Here is a 23,304-nt window from a genome sequence, read left to right as displayed (position 1 = left end):
GCCAGGGAAATTTTTTTTTTTAGAAATCCTTGTAAAAGATATCACGTTCAGCAAGTAATGAAAGGAACACTACAGCAATGCACTCAAATACCTAATTAAAATGAGAGGATGGCAATACGAGCACTAATTTACTTTATTGTCTAGTTATTTCTGTTGAGTATGTGATAATGCTAGTTAATGTTCATTTGGTTCAACTTCCGGATTTATGCGTATCTATTTTCAGTGGAAGGAGGCACTTTAGTGTGGCCTACCCATGTGGTGGGTAGATAGACAGGCTGGGCCGGAACCTACCCACTTGGGGAACACCCCCTTCACGGGAAGAAAATGGAAGCTGTTTTGTACTGAGTCAGTTATTAGTCCATGTGGCTCAGTGTTGTTTATACCGACTGCCAGTATCTCTCCGGAGCTTCAGGCAGCCCCACCTTCAAGATCAGTGTTGAAATTAATTGTGATCATGGTGGAGCCAGTGCTTGGCATTGAATGGAGGGGCATTGCAGTGTTCCAGGAGTGTGGAAGAGTGTAAGCCGGCCCAGCAGCATAAACTTGCTCGAAGCTTGCCAACTAAACAGCTTAAACCTATCCAAGAAAGAGCCTCTTTCTCCATTCTCCTGTTGTTAAAGCAGGCTGATCGCAATCCCTTTAACTTAGCCCAGGGCTCCTCAAACTTTTCCCCCCATGGACCACTTGAAAACTGCTGAGGGTTTTGGCGGAGCGCTTAATGGTTTTTCTATGTGCTGTACCAATTGTCGTGCGCTGTGCTAGATGCTGTGTGGTTTTTAATTGTATTTTTATAGACATGCTGCAGACCACCTGAATGAAGCTCTCAGCCCACTAGTGGTCCACAGACCACAGTTTGAGAACCTCTGGCTTAGCAAATTTGGCATAGCATGTTGTCTGAGCGTGGGCTCATGGTTTAGCTCTCTCTAGACTAGAGATATAGGGATCTGTTGATTTCTGTTCTCTCAGTTTCTTATTTTTCTAGTCTTAGATTCAGTTCTCCACATTTCAGCAGCAATTTGCATTTTTTTAAAAAAACAACCTGATGAAAATTCTTCAACATTTTAATGTGAACTTCTCCTAATGTTTGGATGCAATTTTGACTAATGTACACATTTTTGCAAGCAATGTTTCCTACTATAGTGCATTTATGTATGTTATTTTCACTAATATATTCATTTCTGTGCACACTTTCCCCTAATGTATGGATGTTTGTAAACTTTGGTTGGGTGGAGAGCTGCATCACAAAATCCAGATAAGTGCGAATTTTGAAGGATGGCTGTGTTTTGGTTCTCATATTGTTTTAGAAAGTGCAAAAAGGGCAACCAGAATTATCAAGGGGATGGAGCGACTCCCCTAAGAGGAAAGGTTGCAGCATTTGGGGCTTTTTAGTTTAAAGAAAAGACAAATCAGAGGTGACATGACAGAAGTGAATAAAATCATGCATGGCATGGAGAAAGTAAGAGAAAAGTTTTTCTCCCTCTCTCAAAACACTAGAACTCATGGACATCCAATGAAGCTGAACGTTGCAAGATTCAGGACAGACAAAAGAAAGTCCTCCATGCAGAGCATAGCTAAACTGTGGCATTTGTTCCCACAAGAGGGAGTGATGGCCACCAACTTGGATGGCTTTAAAAGAGGATTATACACATTCATTGAGGATAATAAGGCTATCAGTGGCTAGTAGCCATGATGGCCGGGCTCTGCCACCATAGTCAGATGCAGTATGCTTCCGAATGCCAGTTGCTGGAAACCTCAGGAGGGAGAGTTGCTGTTTGGACTTGGGTCCTGCTTGCGGTTTCCCATGGGCATCTAATGGCCTCTGTGAGAAAAGGATGCTGGACTAGATGGGCCACTGGCCTGACCCAGCAGGCTCTCCTTAAGTTCTTATGATAGATTTCCTTTAAATGCAAACTAACTTCAATTTCTCCCCATCCCTACTGTATCCAAGGCTTCTTGTATGGTTTGTAGTTCATGGTTTATCTAGGAGTGCTAAACCATGAGCCCAGGCTCAAAAGACATGCTAAACCAAAACACGGCTTAGCTCTGTGTGGCACAGGAGCAAAATGACCTGGAAGGAGCAAAATGGCCACAATCTACCCTTCTGAAGCCTGTGTGCTTGCGCGCTTGGCTTACCGTAATGTGCGAAGCAGGCCATTGTAAGATAGTTTGATATCGGGCAAAAAGGGGTGCCAGGGGCAGGGCTGTAATTCAGGGATCGAATGCCTACTTAGAGATGGACCAGGGGTAATCTTAGGTTTAAATGATTTCCGGTAGCAGGGTGGAAGAGATCCTTGTGTGCCCAAGGTATTGAATTGCTGCTGCCATATAGAGTAGACAATATTGTCTCTAAGGGGACCAACTTAAATAGATTTAACAAATTCATGGAAGATAAGCTTGTCAATGGGTATGTACTGCCTTCAGTATCAGAGGCAGCATTACTGGAAACACCAGGCACTGGGAAGCAACTGGATCATAGAATAGTAGAGTTGGAAGGGGCCTATAAGGCCATCAAGTCCAACCCCCTGCTCAATGCAGGAATCCAAATCAAAACATTCCCAACAGGCAGCTGTCCAGCTGCCTCTTGAATGCCTCCAGTGTCAGAGAGCCCACTACCTCTCTAGGTAATTGGTTCCATTATCACATGGCTCCAACAGTTAGGAGGTTTTTCCTGATGTCCAGTCGAAATCTGGTTTCCTGCAACATGAGCCCATTATTCCATGTCCTGCACTCTGGGACGATCGAGAAGAGATCCTGGCCCTCCCCTGTGTGGCAACCTTTCATGTACTTGACGAGTGCTATCATATCTCCCCTCAGTCTTCTTTTCTCTGGGCTATACATGCCCAGTTCTTCCATTCTCTCCTCATAGGGCTTTGTTTCCAGTCCCCTGATCATCCTTGTTGCCCTCCTCTGAACCCGTTCCAGTTTGTCTGCATCCTCCTTAAAGTGTGGTGTCCAGAACTCAGTATTCAAGATGAGGCCTATCCAGTGCTGAATAAAGGGCAACCAATACTTCACAATTCACACTGTTTGCTTATATTCAGTTTGTGATCAACAACAATCCCAAAATCCTTTTTGCATGCAGTATTGCTGAGCTAAGTATTCCCAGTCTTATAACGGTGCATTTAGTTTCTTTTTCCTAGGTGTAGAACTTTGCATTTATCCCTGTTGAATTTCATTCTGTTGTTTTCAGCCCAATGCTCCACAATGCTTCTCTGGATAGAGAAGAGTCTGTCTGTCTCTCTCCCTCTCCCTCTCTCCACTATAACTCAGGGATGTCCAATGAAGCTGAACACTGGAAGATTCAGGACAGACGAAAGGAAGAACTTCTTCATGCAGCGCATAGTTTGATCTAAGTAATGCGTTCCTACATGGGGTAGTAATGGCCACCAGCGTGGATGACTTTAAGAGAGGATTAGACAAACCGATGGGGGATAATGTTATCAGTGGCTGGGCTATTAGTCACAATGTCTTTGTCTCCACGGCTGGAGGGACAATGCCTGCAAATGCCAGTTGCTGGGAATCTTTGGCCTGATCCAGCAGGGCTCTTTTTGTATTCTTAACAACAGCGGGAGAGAGCTGTTGCATTCATGTCCTGCTTGTGGATTGGCCATGGTGAGAAGAGAATGCTAGACTATGTAGGTGTTTGGTCTGATCCATCAGGGCTTATGTCAGGAGAAGGCACAGTGCAAGGCTCTTCCTAAGTCTCTGTCCCTATTCCATGAGTGTCTCCCCACATCCTGATTGTCTGTCCGTGGGCTTCCCTCTTATGATCTGTCACCATCTGGTGTAGCTAACTAGCCTGGCATTCCCATGCAGCTTCCTACTGGAGCGAAGAGACTGAAGTGCACTTCTTCACTCTTCTTGGCCATAGTCCCATTTTCTGCTCAACGCAGTGATTGATGGGCACTGGGGTTCCAAGCATTTCCTCGATGCAATAGATACTTTTCCGCTGCCCTGTTGGCTGCTGCGTCTCTAGTGTTTATGTATTTTCCAGCCCGTGATTTTGCTAAGATAAAGCCAGTCCTTGAGAAGTGTTTTGTCAGTGCTGGAGCTGGCCAGCATCTCACCTGTGGCAGAAAGGGCTGTGACATAAGCTCCAGGGCTGGAGAAATCTCCACCTGCCACATGAGCTGTCAGCCAGAACACTTGCCTGCTTTCCTTCCTGTCCTTCCTTCCTCTGAGGTAGGAGTTCTCTGCTTTCTAAATGGAAACTCTGTCAATAGCACTCATGCAACAAAAATCAGCACCTTCTAAAATGGACAGCTAAAACAGATGTAATTTGCGTGTGGGTAGCCATGCTGGTCTGTTTATGTGCCTTCCCTGGGCACAGATGAAGTGGGGGCAGGGGGCAGAGAGTGCGGTGGGGGCTTAATTTTTACATTTTTCTCCCTAGTGCTACCCAGGCTCATGAGAAAAGTTCTGTTTGCTGCACCTTTCTTCCTAGCAATTGTGGATATTACAGAACAGTAAACGTGTTTTTGATCACCCTGTTAACATGCATTTATTTGGAGCATTTATCTTGGACTCCAGCTGTTCCCCCCCTTTTTTTAACCAGAAAACTTGTGACTGACTAGTAGATGAATAATAATGGAAATGAAGATATAAAATACTTTTTTTTTGCTTTGTAGAATGATGGTCTGCATGTGTGACTGTATCTTGTTAATTTAACTTTCCTATTTAGTCAAACTAGTGAGCAAGTTGTGGGGTTCTAGCAGGAGATTTGTCCAAAAGAAATTGGGCTTTGCATCCTAAGACAAATCCATAAGACAGCTGTTTACCCTGATTTTCTAAACTTGAGAAATATTTGCATTATTCATATGATAAAAGAATTAGAGTGCCGAAGACACACACACACAATCCCAGCACTAGTGAAGATGGAGTTTGTTTGAACTAAACTGGTGCTAATGGCTCTTCTCAGTGGCCCCCTCCATTGTCCATCTGTCCTTAACAGCATCAAAAAGGGGTAGATGGTCCCAGTCTTCTCAGTGGCAGCCTTATGATATCTGAAGACTGCTTTCCTGCAATAGTAATAATACTTTCTCAAGTTTGAATGTACTAGTTGTGGAATCCCATTTCTACAGAGATGCGTCTGGTACAGTTTTCAGCGAATGCTAAAGACACTGGCTCCCACTTCCTGAGATACTGTATATGTTTTCAGAACCCACCCTATTCTTGTGATTGAAATATGTTTTGATTATTTTTAATATTGTATTTTAGATTTTGTAATGCACCCATGGACTGCGAAAAAGACAAATAATTGGGTGTTAGAACAAATTAAACCAGAACTGTCACTAGAAGCAAAAAATGATGAAACTGAGGTTATCATAATTTTGGCACGTATTGAGAAGACATGATTCACTAGAAAAGACAGTAATGCTGGGGGAAACAGCAGGGAGTAGAAAAAGAGGAAGGCCAAACAAGAGATGGATTGATTCCATAAAGGAAGCCACAGCCCTGAACTTACAAGATCTGAAGGGGGTGGTTTATAACAGATGCTATTGGAGGTCACTGATTCATAGGGTCGCCATAAGTCGTAGTCAACTTGAAGGCACAGAACAACAACAACAACAATGTACCCTGGGACCTATTGGTGAAGGGTGGGCAAATAATAATAATAATGATAATGATAATTCCTTTAATACTTCTTGGCATGTCTTTCATTCTTGAGTGATCTTATCTAGTAGAGCATACTAGTATCTGATTCACTAGTTGTCATGGGAATTATTGCTTTCATGAACGGGGGTAATGTCTCTGAATGAGAAATATAGTGTGGGGAGTGATCCGGATGATTAGATCTTGCTTGGGAAAGTGGCAGTGGTGACCGCACAGCTGGTTCTGTTTTCCTTGTAGTTCATATGTTCATAGTTTAGGTTCTCTCTCTGTGGCTCTTTGCTTTCAATGTTCTGCAATTTGAATGGGTCTGGGTATATGGAAGCCAACCATAATGCAAACGGGACAGGGACAGGTGGAAGGAAACAAAGCCCTGTGAGGAGAGACTGAAGAACTGGGCATGTTTAGCCTGGAGAAGAGAAGACTGAGGGGAGATAGGATAGCACTCTTCAAGTACATGAAAGGTTGTCACACAGAGGAGGGCCGGGATCTCTTCTCAATCGTCCCAGAGTGCAGGACACGGAATAATGGGCTCAAGTTGCAGGAAGCCAGATTTCGACTGGACATCAGGAAAAACGTCCTAACTGTCAGAGCAATATGACAATGGAACCAATGACCTAGAGAGGTCGTGGGCTCTCCGACACTGGAGGTCGTCAAGAGGCAGCTGGACAGCCATCTGTCGGGAATGCTTGATTTGGAGTCCTGCACTGCGCAGGGGGTTGGACTGGATGGCCTTGTAGGCCCCTTCCAACTCTACTATTCTGATTCTATGAAGGCGACCAAAGGTTGTTGCCTAAGGCAGTACTTTTGCTGCTGCAGCAAATGGAAAGGATTTCCCTAGAAGCTGCTTTATACCCATTCAGACTGTGTCCATCTAGCCCACTGCTGCCAGCTGAGTGGCAAGAGCTCTTCACCATTTCCAGGCCGAAGCCTACCAGATCCTTTTAACGGGAGATGCTGGGCTTTGACTTTCTGCATGCAAATCATGTGCTCTGCTACGGAACATCGCTTGCCTCTCCCTAGTTGGCACTCCAGGGCATATTCTCATGCTGCCCTGGAACCATATACTGGAAAGGAGTGATGGAGGGCGTAGTGCTTTTAGGATGCAAGGAACAGCCAGGCAAAGAAACCAGGGAACCCCCTTGCAGCCAGAAGGGGCTGCTGAAGAATCTGTGCACAATCAGCAGGAGGAGTTTTCCAGCATATAAAAACTACCATGCTAGGTAGGATGAAGGTCTCATCCCAGAAGGAGAAACAGGAGCAGATGTTTGGGGGGGGGAGAGAGGTGAGAGGGAGAAAATGTGCTTCAAGACTTGCAAGAGGAAACAATTGTTTCTTTCTCAGGAAGGATCAACCAACAAAAGGTTGTGGGGCAGGGTTTGCAAGAACATAGCAGATCGTTTCCTGATGTATGAAATGTTTGGTTGCCAGTGGCTCTGCTTCTGTGCCTCCATTTTTTTTTATGGCCCTTGGACTAGGGTTGCCAGGTTCAGGGCCTGAGACTGATCCTGTAGGAGAAGAGAAAGTCAGCCAAGTGCAGGTGTTCTTGCAACTCTCCCTTCCCCCTGCACAATTTTTAAAGATACAGAAGACCTCTGGGAGGCCTGGCCTGGCAACCAAGAGGTCTTCTGTATCTTTAAAAGTTATGCAGGGGGAAGGGAGAAGTCCACCTTCTGGTTTTTCCCATTACAGTGTTGCAAGAACGCCTGCACTTGGCTGACTTTCTCTTCTCCTAAAGATACAGGATCAGTCTCAGGCCATGGACCTGGCAACTGAAGGGAAGCACCCTCTGGCCTCCGTCACCAGCCAGGGGTCCAAGGGGGAGACCCTCCTGGCCCCTTGTCTCGGCCTAAGGAGCAGCAGCTGCAAGCAACCTGCTTTTCCACACCCTGCCACTTGGCTCCAACTGCCATTTGCCCTGGGCTGGAGGGAAGACAGAAACATGGCCCGGCCATCCAGAGCAGGGAAAGGTCTGTAGCTCAGGCTCAGAGCATCTGGAGAAGAGTTGTGGCTCAGTGGTAGAACACCTGCTTTGCATGCAGAAGGTCCCAGGTTCAATCCCTGTGATCTCTAGGTAGGGCTGTGAAAGACCTCCTCCTGTCCGAAACCCAGGAGAGCCACTGCCGGTCAGTGCAGGCAGTACTGGGCTAGGTGGACCAAGGGTCTGACTCCATGTAAGGCAGCTTTCCTGTTTGTCAGCCAGGGGGCTGAGGACTGTTGGATTGTGGGTATATGTGTACATAAAGACAGCGAGAGTTTTAGGATTTTTATTTCGAAACCTTCTAGTGATCTGTAAATCTTGTGAGATTTCTGGAGGTTTTAAAGATCTGTGAAAAAGTTCACAGGCTCCTTGATGCTCTGGTTCAAAGGAGGTCTTCTTATCTTGTCCAGATGACTTCACAAAGCAGAGCCGAGGGATGCTCCTGCTGTACTCCTTGAAGAACCCTTCTTTCCCAGAATACATCTTCAACAGCGAGAGTGGCATCATGTGCCTCGACATCCACATTGACCATCCCTACCTTATTGTCGTGGGTTTCTATGATGGCAACGTGGCCATCTACAACCTGAAGAAGCCCACCAGCTCCCAGCCTGGATACAAGAGCAGTGCCAAGTCTGGCAAGCACACCGACCCCGTGTGGCAGGTGGGTGCTCTTGTTGCTGCTGCTCCAGATCCTCTTTCCCCCCCCTTCCCTGCCCCCATTATCTTTCCTTTTGCAGGTCCTGACTGAAAAGTGGCTTTGTCCCCAGATAAATGGTAGTGTCTCATCAAGATGTCCCCAGCCTCCGTTAAAAGATGTCTGCACGCCATTAACCAGTATGCATAAATCATCCCAGCTATTGGATATCACTCAATCTATATCGCTGTCCCTTTTCTTTCTTTCTCCCTCCCCCTCCTCCTTTGCTCAAAAGAAGTCTTCCTGATGCAGTGCAGCAATAATTCTGCTCTTTGAGAGGGGAACAAGGAGTCCCATCAATCACCCGCTGCCACTTGGATAGCAGTGTCTGCTCTGATCCCCGGGAATTTGATGACTGCATTAAAACCCAGAGCCAGACAAACGGCCTCTGTGGGGTTTTTTTGTTTCGGAGACAGGATCCAAATGGGCAGTGCTTTGGCCCTGTTGACTCCAGACCTAGAAGGGGATGTGATGAAGAAGTAAGGAGGCAAAGGAGGAGAGGCCACATGTTGCTGAAAAGTTCCACACGGGCAGAAAACAGCTCTGCTTCCTCATTCACCACTTTGCTTTTATAACACATCACAGGTCTGAAAAATCACAGCAAAAACACTGACTTGCAGGTGTCCTATGCCTGAAACATGAGAGGCACGGCCTGAAAATAGCCACAAATAGCAACTTAATCACTTATAGCGCAATTCCAACCATGTCTGCTCAGAAGTAAGTCCTACTAAGTTCAATGGGGCTTACTCCCAGGTAAGTGGAGTTAGGATCTAGAGGATTGGGAGCAGTGGTGATGGTCGCGTTCATGCGGCTGGGTATGAAGTGAAAGCCAGCATGAAGTTCACTTATTGCAATACCTTTTTTGTACATGTTGAACTTGCCTGAGCTGAATAAGCCAGCTCGGGAGTGTGCACTGCCAAGAACATGGAAAGTGTCCCTAAGAAAGGTAGTTCTTCTTGACTGTGAGGGGGCCAAGCTGTCTGGGACTGCACAAGGATCTGCGTGAACCATATGAAGCGGCCTTAGACTGACTCATACCGTTAGTGAATTAGGGCTCATCTACATAGGGTTTTACTGTGTGTCTGGTGCTACTCACATCCCCTTTTAATTTGCATGGTTCACATGATGTTACTGGCAAACAGAAGCTATCATGCAGTTCCCCCCTGTAAATCCATACTAACCCAATCCTCTGATCATCTGAAAAGGGAAGGAAAAAAAGTCTTCACTCTGTATTTCTAGGGCTTGCAGATGCTTTGCTCCTATACTTGTAGGTGGGCGTGTCAGTTGTTCCCCTCTCCACACCCACTCCCTCCTCCTGCCTTCGTTCATTTCATTTCCTGTGGGTTGAAGAGAAACTTATAGAGAAACAATGTAGCAGTTTCTCTCTCCCATTCTGCAAGCTTTTTTTATGTTGCTGCAAACCATGCCTTTATTTTCTTTGCCCCCTAACTTGTGCACAAAAGCATAACACTGCTCAAACAAAGATTTGTATTTCATCTGTATTGCACCAGTGAAAATACAAATAATCACACTTCCAGGTTGTTGTTGTTTTTAAATGAAACTTACTAGAAGAACAAACTGAGCGTGCTCACTTGCCAGGTAAACAGAGGGAGTGAAAATGTTAAATTAGAGGGTGTGGTCTTTAGGAAACCGCGTGATTGATGCTTCCCCTGAAGTGTGACTAGAAAACACTGTGTTTGCAGCTGGCATTGATCCCTTACTGTAGACGGTGCAAACAGAAAATAGAGGTAAAAACAGTGTCTTTAGCACAAGGTTATGCTCTCATGTAGATAAGCCCTTAGTTCATTCACATCTTCCATTTAAAAATGGTCAAGGCAGCTTCTCTTTCTCCCCACCAGGTAAAAAGAAAAAGAAAGAAATTTAAAACACAAGGTTTGTTTAGAAAATTTATATCCTGCCCTTCCTCCCAAGGGAGCTCCAGGTGGCAAACAACAAGTGATAAGACAATAAAAATATCTTAAGAACAATTCTGGTTGGTTGTTTCCAATGCTAAGCCTACCCATAGTAGACCCATTGAAATTAATAGATGTGACTAGCTTAGGTCCATTATTTCAGTGGGTCTACGCTGAGTAAAACGTAGTTGGCTGCAGCCCACAATTAAAATCAAACAGAATGACTAAATTAAAACCAGTAAAATCAATAGCCAGTAAAATACAGAAACATAAAATAATACATGGCATAACATTAACATTTCAAAAGTATAATTAAAATCAGTTTTCATACTTTTGTACTTGAAAATCTGGGCAGATAAAATTGCTTTAACCTGGCACCTAAGAATATGTGCTCTAGACATAAGCTGAACATCTTCCACATCTGGGGCATCACTACAGAAAAGGTCCCTCACTAAGCCCCCCCCCGCTCCAAATTTCCTTTTGATTGCAGATGTTGGGTATTGAACCAGGGCACGGCATGCAAGACATGTGTTACATCAGTCTTCCAAAACCTGGTGCCTTCCAGATATTTTGGACTGCAACTCCCATCTGTACTGGCTAGACCTGATGGGAGAAGTAGTCCAAAACATCTAGAAGGCACCAGGTTGTGGAAGACCATGCTACATCGTTGAACTATGGCCATCCATGGTTGAAGACCTTCCTTCCCCTGCCACATTTGGCCTGGGGGACATGGGAAGCACTAGACCAGACCTGCAAACCCCTCCCAGCCATTAGAGCTGCTTAGATATTCCTCCACAGTCTCTGAAACTCGGGGACTAAATCACTGTGAAGCCTCTTCTGCTGAGACTGCAGATATGGCTTCTCCTGGGTCTTTTGTTTGTGTGATTAATGCTCTCACTTATTTTTAATCCACTCCCCAGGCATAGAGATTGTCGGGTCTGCAGCTGGTTTCGTGACTAGTGCTGAACATGTCCCTGGGTTGCTTGTGTACAAAGAAAGTTGCTCCCTTCATGGGCACAGTGCTGGTCTTTGTGGGGTGGGTCAGGGTCATTTGAGGCAAAGCTCCCCAGAGTTTGGCCTTTGTACCTGATTTTGGTGCTGTGGCTCTGCCTTAAAACATGAGAAAAGATCAAGAGGAGGTAGCTTTTGGCCTCTGAGCAGGACACCAAGGGTCTTTCCCACGCCTCTTGGGGATCCACAAAAAGCCCAGTTGATGCTGGCTTCAAACCCAATGTGGTCCACATTCCCCTTGGAAAGAAGCTTCAAGTCCACACAGTGTGTTTGCCCCCTTTCTCTCCTCCCCACTCCTTCACTCGTCCTCTCTCTGTCATCTTTTCTATTTTCAAAATTTATGTTGGAATCTTCTTGGGCCAGGGACCTCTTTGTTGTTGCTGCTTACATTATACTGTAATGCATATTGTTAGACTGTGTGAATGAATGAATGAATGAATGAATGAATACATTATTGTTCTTACAGGCAAGGCCTGGTAATAGACACTGCAATATCTTTCATACATAACCCTGAAAATAAAAGGAAATAAATACATACAAACTTCTCTCTCTCCCTCAAATTTCTGTCCTACCTTTTGCTGGAAAATAGCTTCACATTAAAGTACAGTAAATACAATTCTGAACAACAAAATAAAACAGCAAACCAGCAGATAAAAAGATGATAAATAAAAAGTAGCGGACAAAGGGCCACTGAAAAATGGAAATGGACTGCCTTCAAGTCAATCCTTACTTATGATGACCCTATGAATAGGGTTTTCATGGTAAGCTGTATTCAGAGAGGATTTACCACTGTCTTCCTCTGAGGCTGAGTGGCAGTGACTGGCTGCCACTCAGCCTCAGAGGTCACCCAGCGAGTTTCATGACTGAGTGGGGATTCAAACCCTGGTCTACCAGGTCGTAATCCAACACCTTAACCACTAAAAGCCCAAGAGGAGAGGCTTACAGGACAGGCACCAGCACCCATCATCTTTGTGTGGCCCCCAGGTCCTCAGTGACCCTGCAGGGCCCACTGGTGCTGGTGCCTGCCCTTCACCAAGCTGTCCTGCTCACCAATGTCCCTGGACTTGTGTTCACTGAGTGTTGAACACCTCTGGGGAAGGAGTTCCATAATTTGGATGCCACCACAGAAAAGGCCCTCTCCCCAGTAGCTGCTCACCTGACTTTCATAAGGTACCTGGAGAAGGGTCTCTGAAGGAAATCTTAATTGACAGCAGGCTGATATGGTAGAACCTGATCATGCAGAATATGTCTGCCCTATGAGTTCCATTTTTATTTATTTATTTATTTATTACATTTGTATACCGCCCCATAGCCAAAGCTCTCTGGGCGGTTTACAACAATTAAAACATTAAAAACAAATATACAAATTTAAAAACACATATTTAAAAACCAATTAAAACACATGCTAAAATGCCTGGGAGAAGAGGAAAGTGTTGACCTGGCGCTGAAATTTATTAGATTTATATCCCACCCTTTCTCCCAGTAGGAGCCTAGGGTAGCACAACCTAGCATGAAAATAAAGGAAACTCAAGACAGTCTGCATAGTGCATCTCCTAGTACCAGCCAATGGAAATTTTGAAATACCCTGAAGCAAAACATAGAGATAATCTGGATGCCATCATTCCTATTATATACTGTGCAAAAAGAAGTCATTATCCAGACTGCCAGGGTGCCAGACCAGGAAACCTCTGGTTCTGACTCCTTCTACAACAGCAGACCCAGGAAGGTCACAATTCCGCTTCTCACCCCGGAATCCCTCTTCCACTGGACTCTGATGAATGAACCACAACTTCCCAAGAGGATCGGGAAAGATTTGAGGGGCTTCCCCCATAGAAGTCCTCACACCTTGAAACCCCTGCTTCCTGGAAGCCAAGACATACATAAAAATGAACCTTTCCTTTAGCTGGCCAGGGGCAGAAATCAGTGGGCAGAACTTTATTCTTGACTCCCAAGCCCAGACCATAAATCCCTGACAGTTGCTTCAGCACACTCCTAAGACAACTTGCTCTTTCTGTCTCAGGTCCAGGAGTGCTAACCATGGTCCTAAACCTTGGTCCTTGTCCAGGGTCCTGACCTTGCCTTCTTGTTTGGTCCTTCACCTTCTGCCAGTGGTGGAATTTGTAACAGAAAACCTTTTAACGCTTCTTTTAAGTACTGTCGTGCATTTGTATATTTGTATATGCTCATTTTGGTCTATGACCGTAAATAAAAAATCAATCAATCACCAGGAAATTACTAAACAGCCATTTACATTCTTTACAGAAAGTGTCTCAGGAAGACACCTGAGTGAGCACCATGCCTACCAAGAAGAACAAGACTAAACCAATATTAATTAATGACACTCCATGTACATGGCAACAGGAAAGAAAGTTAACAGGAAGCCTTTTTTGCAGGTTCCTCTTTACATCTGGTTGTGTGACCTATTTCACTGTTTGGCTTTTCTGGGGACAAGAAAGTTAATCTGCAAAAGGAAGGATTCAAGTGGCTTTTGTGCCCTGCAGTCACCTTTGCCATATTACCTTTGATGTTTTTACACTTTAACATGGCATTGTTTCAGATCGGAGCCTAATCCACACACTCACTGCTTTCTTCAAAGGGGAGGCACTCTCAGAACATCTTATCTCACTTCACCTTGGTCTTTTGAATTTTTAAGGATCTTTGATACCAATAATCTTTTTAAGGATCTTCTTTCCTAATAATAATCTTGGCTAATAGGCATGCTCATATTTAAACACACGCCACCCCTTCACCAGATTCACAAGACTGCTCTGAAAGCTGCCTTTCACCAGGTCAGACCATCTAATCTAGTACTGCCTATGTTGATTGACAGCATCTCTTCCAGGTCTCATGCCTTTTCACACCGCTTGCTATGCCAAGGATGGAACTTTGACCCTCCTGCATGAAAAGCAGGTATTCTGACAACTGAGCTTTAATTCCTCCCCACATCATTCTATCCTCTCTTCACAGTTATCCCCATTCCCTCTTATCAGGTGCCCCCGGCTACATGCACACACACAGACAGCCCCTTGCAGCTCCAAATCTTCTCCTGTAAGATTCTGGCGGTGGTAGGTGTCACAAACGCAGGTCTTTCAATGGATTTCTCCTTACGTCTCTAGTGCTCTGGTGTCACTGCATGTCTGGTAGACTGAACTCAGTGGATCATGGGTGCTACTTAGGCCTCAGCACCAGCTGCCAGAACATGATGTCAGCTGCCTCTCAAGGACCGATCCTGATCCACCAAGGCCTATGAAACGTTGGCTTCAAAGCTTGTTCCTCAATCTGAGCAACTTGTCTCTGGTGCAGGTGTGGGGAACCTTTGGCTTGCCAGATGTTGCTGAACTACAACACCCATGCCGGCTGAGGCTGATAGGAGTTCCGCAACATCTGGAGAGCCAAAGGTCCTCCACTTCTGCTCAAGTGTGAGGATTCTGCCTCAGTCCTGGCTGTTGCCTCTTGATCTCTGCTTGCCTTTGATGATGTACCTGCTTCTCGTCTGCCCGATCCTTGTTTGCCACTCCGCAATGTGACCTTTGGCTGACCTTGACTATGCACCTGCCTCTAGCCCTTCTGATCTTTGTTTCCCTACTCTGGAACCAGACCCATGCCTGCTTTGGATTGTACCCTCCCTCTTGTCTGCTTGGACTGAAAGCCACCCCCATCCCAGCCCCAGAAACCTGAAGCCTAAAATGTGGCCCTGGTGGTGGTAATGTCTGATATCCCCTTTCAGCCATGAAATCCAAGAGGTTCACCTCAGGATACTGTTCTCTGGTCAGTGCCACTCTTTAATGGTGGTTTTATTGGCACCTCTAAATATTGCTGTGGCATCTGGCTTCTTAAGTTGTTTCTGCAATTCATTAGAGAATTCCTCTTTCCATTCAGTGTTGTGAGCTCATCAGGGGATGGCATCATTTTGGCAGGTTTGAAAACATCACGCTGCCAAGGTTTTGAAAAAGTTACCAGTAGGAATAGGAGAGTTTGAAATGAAGGAAGAGATGGAGGACCTGATGGCTTGGTGATGTTCTGGGAGGTCTCCAGGCAGCAAGGAATAAGCACAGCAGCAGAGACATTTCTACCTTGAGTACCTCCAGACTGTCAATATCTTGCAGGAGGCATTCAAGTGCATACCAGAACATTAGATTTGCGCATTTAAAGTGGATTAAAGTGCTCTGTCACCCTCGTGCAACAAGTTCACTTTTTTAAAAACAACACCCACCCCCAGTGACTTTTTGTGCTTTGGAAAGTGACTGGGAAATGTGCTGAAAAGTGTGGGATGAACAAATGACTAATGGGAAAATGTAGAAACACCCCACAAGTAAATTAGGAATTGAACGCAGGATGAATGCTCCTTGTCATATAGCCACCCTGCAAACAAATCAGGATGAAAGCTTAATAAAGACCAGATATGGTCTAACCTCTGTGTAAGCTTTGTGCCAGCACATCAGGATGAATGCTGAATCAATGGGTCATCTGAAGCAGCCCTCAAAGGGACATCACACATTTCCATTTCTGCTGCAATTAACCTCAAATATTGGTCTTGTTATTTTGTGTTTTCTCTTTCCTTTCTTTGTTTCTTTTGGCTGTTATGCACCAAAACTGATCACATCTTGAATACTGTGTCCAGTTCTGGTCTCCGCACTTCAAGAAGGATGCAGACAAACTGGAACGGGTTCAGAGGAGGGCAACAAAGATGATCAGGGGACTGGAAACGAAGCTCTATGAGGAGAGACTGAAAGAACTGGGCATGTTTAGCCTGGAGAAGAGAAGACTGAGGGGAGATATGATAGCACTCGTCAAGTACATGAAAGGTTGTCACACAGAGGAGGGCCGGGATCTCTTCTTGATCGTCCCAGAGTGCAGGACACGGAATAATGGGCTCAAGTTGCAGGAAGCCAGATTTCGACTGGACATCGGGAAAAACCTCCTAACTGTTAGAGCCATACGGCAATGGAACCAATTACCTAGAGAGGTAGTGGGCTCTCCAACACTGGAGGCATTCAAGAGGCAGCTGGACAGCCATCTGTCGGGAATGCTTTGATTTGGATTCCTGCATTGCGCAGGGGGTTGGACTCAATAGCCTTATAGGCCCCTTCCAACTCTACTATTCTATGATCTTAAGAAGTACATTTTGTAAGAGGCTCTGAGCGGCTTTTTGCCTGGAAAAAGTGTGGTAAAGATATTCCAATTAGATAAAATGGCTAAATGTCAGAAGTCTCTAAGCAACAGCTATAAATTTATAAATTATTTTATTTATTCAAAATATTTCTGAACTGCCCTTCATCCCAATGGATTCCAGACCTGTATGCATAGACATAAACATTACTCATACCAAATACAGTTCAGTACAATAAAAGCAACTTTCATCTGAATGACAAAAACTGGAAGGCAAACTGACGTCATGTGACCATTTAAAGTGCCCAAGGAAAGAAAGTTTGTAGTGTGGGCACCAGTCAAACCTTTTTAGGGGGAGGGCATCCCAAAGTCAGGTGCCAACAGAGGAATTTGCACATACATAACGTACTTCCCCTACGCAAAGCACTTGGAGAAAGGCCTCTGTCAGAAGTATTAAGATGCAGGCAGGCTGCGCATATTGACACAGTAAATATAAACAATCGCACAAACCCTAAAAAAGAAAATAAATTAATAATCATTTTAATGAAGAAAGGGTATTGTTTTTCTTTAAAGGGAGGAGGGGCTGGTGTTAACTGGGCAAAGTAAAAGGAGGAAGGGGCAGAGGTGAAAAAAGAAGGGGGCACAGAACCCTGCAGGCAGCTCTGGATAGAGGAGCAGGGAATGTCTTGGGGCCAGGGAGTCCCGCTCTTTCCTCCCCTGAAGAACCTCAAAAGGCCAATGAGTAAATCTTCACTGAAGCAAAAGTGCATGGTGGCTCATGAACAACAGTGGCCCATTTAGAGGAGAAGAAAGCATTGACTGAATGACGTCAAATATGGGGGCCTTTTTGCTGCTGAAATGCACATAAGCGCTCAGTCCCATCATGTGTTGTCATTTTGCCACAAAGCTCCGGGTATCACATTCTTTATCTTCAGATAAGTGGCAGAATTCAAACATTTGCATTTAAAAGGAAGCCCTGACAGCTTTTTAAAAAAACACTGGCGAAGATCCTGGCTTTCTTTTTAATATAAGCTGAAGTTATTTATCTATATCATTCCATCAGGCCTTATTCACAGCCCCAAGTCCTATTTATTTCACAAAAGAAATCCACTGAAGCCAAATCTGTTGCTGTGAATAAAGCAGTCCCAGTGCGGCTACACTTGAGAGAAGGTAACCCAGGGGAGAGGAAGCTGGATTTGAAAATGGAAAGAGTGTTCTTTTGGAAAACACAAAGTCATGTGAGAGATGCTGCAAATGAGCTCCTTGGTGGTTCTGACACATCTTGTGTTCTGTGCCCAAACTTTGGGGTGGGATTGATGTGGGGAAGGGGTCCTCAGCATCTAGCAATAGCTTCACTTTGCTGGACAGAATAATAGCTTCTGAATGCTTGTTCTCATTTAGGGGATCTTAGTTGGGCCCCTTTAACCTCTGCCTGCTTTACAGGTGCCTGGTTGTGACCATGAAGAACCACGCTACACCCATTGAGAGCAGAGATGGGGAACCTTTTTCCCCCAGTGGGCCAGATATTTATCTCCCCCCACCCCGTGGCCCAACTTTGCCAGGTGGACAGGACCACCTACTTGTCAAAGTGGGCCTGTGGGGGTAGGGGAAGATAGCAGTTCAATCCTACTCTCTGCAGAGTTTGGGTGTGCAAGAGGGTGCATCAGCTGATGGGCAGGGGGGTTTCAATCCTGCTTTCTGCAGGGGTCAGGTGTGCAAGAGTGTCCCCGCAGGCACACTGTTGCATACCCAAAGTAAGCAGGATACAGCTGCCCACACATCAGCTGATAGGCAGAGTGTTCAGTCCTGCTTTCTTCAGGGTTTGGGTTTGCAAGAGACTTCACCACAGGGAACTCTCTCACACACCCAAGCCAAGGGGGATGCAGTCGCATCACTTCCTGTTCCACACCTGACATCACATATGACATTGGGTAGGTGGGCACGGTTTGGGGGAAATGGCCTCGCAGGCCAAACGGGGGGGTTCCCCACCCCTGTGGTAGAGTCAAGAGCAAGAGAAGCCAATGTGGTGCTCTTCACTTCTTATTTTGGGGCTCCAACTCCCATCAGCCCTAGTCAGCATCACCAAAAGTCAGGACTTGTTTATTTTAGGGACTTAGAATCATAGAATAGTACAGTTGGAAGGGGCCTATAAGGCAATCGAGTCCAACCCCCTGCTCAATGCAGGAATCCAAATCAAAGCATTCCTGACAGATGGTTGTCCACATGCCTCTTGAATGCCTCCAGTGTCGGAGAGCCCACTACCTCTCTAGGTAATTGGTTCCATTGTCGTATGGCTCTAACAGTTAGGAGGTTTTTCCTGATGTCCAGTTGAAATCTGCCTTCCTATGAGTGCATTATTCCATGTCCTGCACTCTGGGACGTTTGATAAGCGATCCCGGCCCTCCTGTGTGTGACAGCCTTTCATGTACTTGAAGAGTGCTATCCTATCTCCCCTCAGTCTTCTCTTCTATGCCACCTTTCAAAATACAATTTTTCCCAAGGCAGCTCACAATGAATATAAGATTATTTTAAAGTAACTTGGATATCTAACATATTAAAAACCCAACAAGGTAAAAGATTATAAGAGCAGCATGGAAATATATCAGACTAGTTACACAATACAACACAGAAATGACAGTGTCACAGATTGTCCTCCCTAATTTACTGTCCAGCCTGAAATTTAACTGAAATGCTTTTGAGTAGTTCAAAAACCAAGACATTCTTACTGGCAACATGCAAAGCTAGAAAATAAAACAACTTAGCATGCTGTGTGCCTTTAATTGAAGACGTTGTTGTCCAGCAATGTTTTTGTTCGTTTGTTTTCAACATTTATATATTGCTTTTGACCACAAAGTTAAAGCTAAAATAATATAACATTTAAACAATTCAGCAAGTAAAGTATCATACAATCAATGTGACAACAATATAATAATTTCAGAACTACTGCATAACACTATCCCATGATCTAGAGTGGGCTTGCTTCAATCCAGCATAAGCCTGGGGGAACAGATATGTTTTGAAATAGGCAACAGAAGTTCATTATGGGCATAGACATCCATGCCTCCAGGAGAACATACCAAGATACCTTTGTCCCCAAATTGCTCAGGGCTTTCTCTTGGCGATCACTTGTGACCGAGTAAGATTGTCTTCCAAAAGAAAGTCTTTAACAATGGATCCGTCTGAATCTGTATCCACCACCAATGTGCCAGTCCATGACTAGGGGCCTCTGGATTTCACAGTCCTGCCCCCCGTCGCCATTCGCGAGTCGCTATGGGTCTTTTGTTGTGGAAAGGCCTGTGCGTGAATTTGTTTTATGTGGGGAGATCAGCGCACAACGATCAACACACAATCTTGACAGAAAAAGGCTTTGATCCAATGGCATGGATATCACAACGATTGGAAGTCTTTTATCTGCTGCAGCCTTCATCCGCCTTCACAGCTGTTGTAACATACACATTGTTATCCTCCACCTGTTCTGCCATTGAGGACATTCTTGGATCGTTCTTAGTCTGGTTCCTCTCTGTTGACCTTACGTGCATGAGTGACCCTGCTGGGAGTACATGACTCCCGACGGCATCGCTCATAGGATTCACTGGAACACACAAGCCCACTCATCACTATAAGGTAACGATCCAGAGAGGTTTTATCTGTTAGCAATGCCTTAAAAGGGCCACATTGACTACCCTTCCTCTAGAGCCATAATTAAGACATTTTAGCCACATTGCACAGACTCACTATCTGTCTGCTTGACAACTCCCTGTCATGAGCTGGACCACTGCAGTATCTGGAGATCAGCTGGGGGTGATGGGAGTTAGAGTCCGGCAACATCTAGAGGGGCCACAGGTTAGCCACCGTTGCTTTAAGAGCAAGAATAGTGGGGAGAGGAACCTGGTGCTTAGAAATCCACTATTCAGCCTGTGATTTTATTTTTTTGGGAAAGCAGGTACAGTAAGAATAGATTGTCACACATGAAGTATGCAATGGGCTCCAGGATAATGGGGCTCATTTACAATAGGAGATGCTAAAAGGGATCTATATCTACCGTACGGCTTTGACAGAGACAAATGCTACCTTCACATGGCATGGAATGTTATTGGAACGTGGTTGGCCTGGTTGATTGATGCGTTGGGAACCACAGGCAGACAGATTGTGAGCCGGGTCATCTTTTATTCTCCTGTCTGATTGAATTTCCACATCTGGAAATTGGATCAATTATGGAGGCATTTGATTCAAGTTGAGATTTGTCATACGAACCTCCAAGCATTTATCTTTCTCCAAGGCCCCTCTGCTGAACTGTCACAATCCAACAGGCAAATCTCTCTGGGTTTTTGCATGGGAGGATTAAAATGGTTGGAGTGGATCCCCACTGCATCCAGAGCAAAAGAGGCATTCTAAAAGCCATGTAAAATGTGGCTATGACTTTTTGCCTGTACCACCCTAGGCATCAGGTGGGAGGGGGCTCTCCTTTCTGAGTGACCAGCGGAAGCTGTCTTATACCAGGTCAAATTACAGTCTCAATGCGTGGATGAGACGATGGTGTCAGGTGGAAGGGTTTGGATTTGTTAGGCACTGGGGAACATTTTGGGACAAGCCGGGCCTGTACAAAAGGGATGGGCTCCACTTGAACCAGAATGGAACCAGACTGCTGGCACTTAAAATTAAAAAGGTGGCAGAGCAGCTTTTAAACTGACTGAGGGGGGAAACCCGACAGGAGCTGAGAAAGGTCCGGTTCGGAATAAACCTCCCCCCTGGGATAAAGACCAAAGAAATGATGAAATTTTAAAAGGGGTAGGCCTTTTAAGGTGGCTGTGCTCTGCCACCCTAGTCAGAGGCAGCATGCTTCTGAAAACCAGTTGCTGGAAGCCTCAGGAGGGGAGAGTGTTCTTGCACTCGGGTCCTGCTTGCGGGCTTCCCCCAGGCACCTGGTTGGCCACTGTGAGAACAGGATGCTGGACTGGATGGGCCACTGGCCTGATCCAGCAGGCTCTTCTTATGTTCTTATGTTCTTAGAAGTAGGCATTGTGAGAGCAGGGGCACAGGATATAAATTCAGAAGAGCAAAATTACCACAGGCCAAACCACAAGTGCCAAAGACACTTGAAGAGAGACACTGCTTACAAGTGCCTGTACGCTAATGCTAGGAGCCTGCGAACCAAGATGGGAGAACTGGAGTGCTTGGTCTTAGAGGACAGCATTGATATAGTGAGCATAACGGAGACCTGGTGGAATGGAGAAAACCAGTGGGATACAGTTATCCCTGGATATAAACTATATCGGAAGGACAGGGAAGGACGTATTGGTGGCGGAGTCGCTCTATACGTGAAAGAAGGCATTGAATCCAGCAAGCTTGAAACCCCAAAAGAGGCGGACTCCTCCACAGAATTGTTGTGGGTGGTGATACCATGCCCCAGGAGGGATTTAATTCTGGAAACGATCTATCGTCCCCCTGATGAAAATGCTCAGGGAGACCTTGAGATGAGATATGAAATTGAGAAAGCATCCAAACTAGGAAATGTGGTAGTAATGGGTGACTTCAATTACCCAGACATAGACTGGCCGCATATGTGTTCCAGTCATGACAAAGAAGCAAAATTTCTAGATATTATAAATGACTATGCCCTAGACCAGTTGGTCATGGAACCGACCAGAGGGATGGCAACCCTGGACTTAATCCTCAGTGGGGACCGGGACCTGGTGCGAGATGTAAGTGTTGTTGAACCAATTGGGAGCAGTGACCATAGTGCTATTAAATTAAACATACATGTAAATGGCCAATGGCCAAGAAAATCCAACATGGTCACATTTGACTTCAAAAGAGGAAACTTCACAAAAATGAGGGGATTGGTAAAAAGAAAGCTGAAAAACAAAGTCCAGAGGGTCACATCACTCGAAAATGCTTGGAAGTTGTTTAAAAACACTATATTAGAAGTTCAACTGGAGTGCATACCGCAGATCAGAAAAGGTACCGCCAGGGCCAAGAAGATGCCAGCATGATTAACGAGCAAAGTCAAGGAAGCTCTTAGAGGCAAAAAGTCTTCCTTCAGAAAATGGAAGTCTTGTCCGAATGAAGAAAATAAAAAAGAACACAAACTCTGGCAAAAGAAATGCAAGACGACAATAAGGTATGCTAAAAAAGAATTTGAGGAGGACATTGCTAAGAACATAAAAACCAACAACAAAAAATTCTATAAATACATTCAAAGCAGGAGACCATCTAGGGAGGCGATTGGACCCTTGGATGATAAGGGAGTCAAAGGTGTACTAAAGAACGATAAGGAGATTGCAGAGAAGCTAAATGAATTCTTTGCATCTGTCTTCACAGTGGAAGATATAGGGCAGATCCCTGAACCTGAACTAACATTTGCAGGAAGGGATTCTGAGGAACTGAGACAAATAGTGGTAACGAGAGAGGAAGTTCTAGGCTTAATGGACATTATAAAAACTTGACAAATCACCAGGCCCGGATGGCATCCACCCGAGAGTTCTCAAAGAACTCAAATGTGAAACTGCTGATCTGCTAACTAAAATATGTAACTTGTCCCTCGGGTCCTCCTCTGTGCCTGAGGACTGGAAAGTGGCAAATGTAACGCCAATATTCAAAAAGGGATCCAGAGGGGATCCTGGAAATTACAGGCCAGTTAGCTTAACTTCTGTCCCTGGAAAACTGGTAGAAAGTATTATTAAAGCTAGATTAACTAAGCACATAGAAGAACAAGCCTTGCTGAAGCAGAGCCAGCATGGCTTCTGCAAGGGAAAGTCCTGTCTCAGTAACCTATTAGAATTCTTTGAGAGTGTCAACAAGCATATAGATAGAGGTGATCCAGTGGACATAGTGTACTTAGACTTTCAAAAAGCGTTTGACAAGGTACCTCACCAAAGACTTCTGAGGAAGCTTAGCAGTCATGGAATAAGAGGAGAGGTCCTCTTGTAGATAAGAAATTGGTTAAGAAGCAGAAATCAGAGAGTAGGAATAAACGGACAGTTCTC

At 45.1% G+C, this 23,304-nt stretch overlaps 1 protein-coding gene across 2 annotated transcripts in view; it reads left to right on the top strand.

Annotated features, from left to right (window-relative positions):
• The window catches only part of DNAI1 (dynein axonemal intermediate chain 1), a 193,031-nt gene that overhangs the window by 69,326 nt on the left and 100,401 nt on the right, over positions 1-23,304 (top strand). The window contains exons 13-14 of one of the 2 annotated variants that reach the window (XM_061613219.1): positions 8,002-8,252; positions 15,831-16,765. In XM_061613219.1, the coding sequence (XP_061469203.1) occupies positions 8,002-8,252; positions 15,831-16,244 (665 nt within the window). In that variant the 3' untranslated portion in view covers positions 16,245-16,765. Of the gene's footprint in view, positions 1-8,001; positions 8,253-15,830; positions 16,766-23,304 lie in introns of those variants that run through there. The other variant, XM_061613218.1, reaches the window with a different exon arrangement.

The sequence above is a fragment of the Rhineura floridana genome, chromosome 1 (genome assembly GCF_030035675.1).
Source record: "Rhineura floridana isolate rRhiFlo1 chromosome 1, rRhiFlo1.hap2, whole genome shotgun sequence".
In the NCBI taxonomy this organism is placed as follows: Eukaryota; Metazoa; Chordata; class Lepidosauria; order Squamata; family Rhineuridae; genus Rhineura; species Rhineura floridana.
Note: the sequence above shows the minus strand (reverse complement) of the source record. Positions and strands in the feature narration are given on the sequence as shown.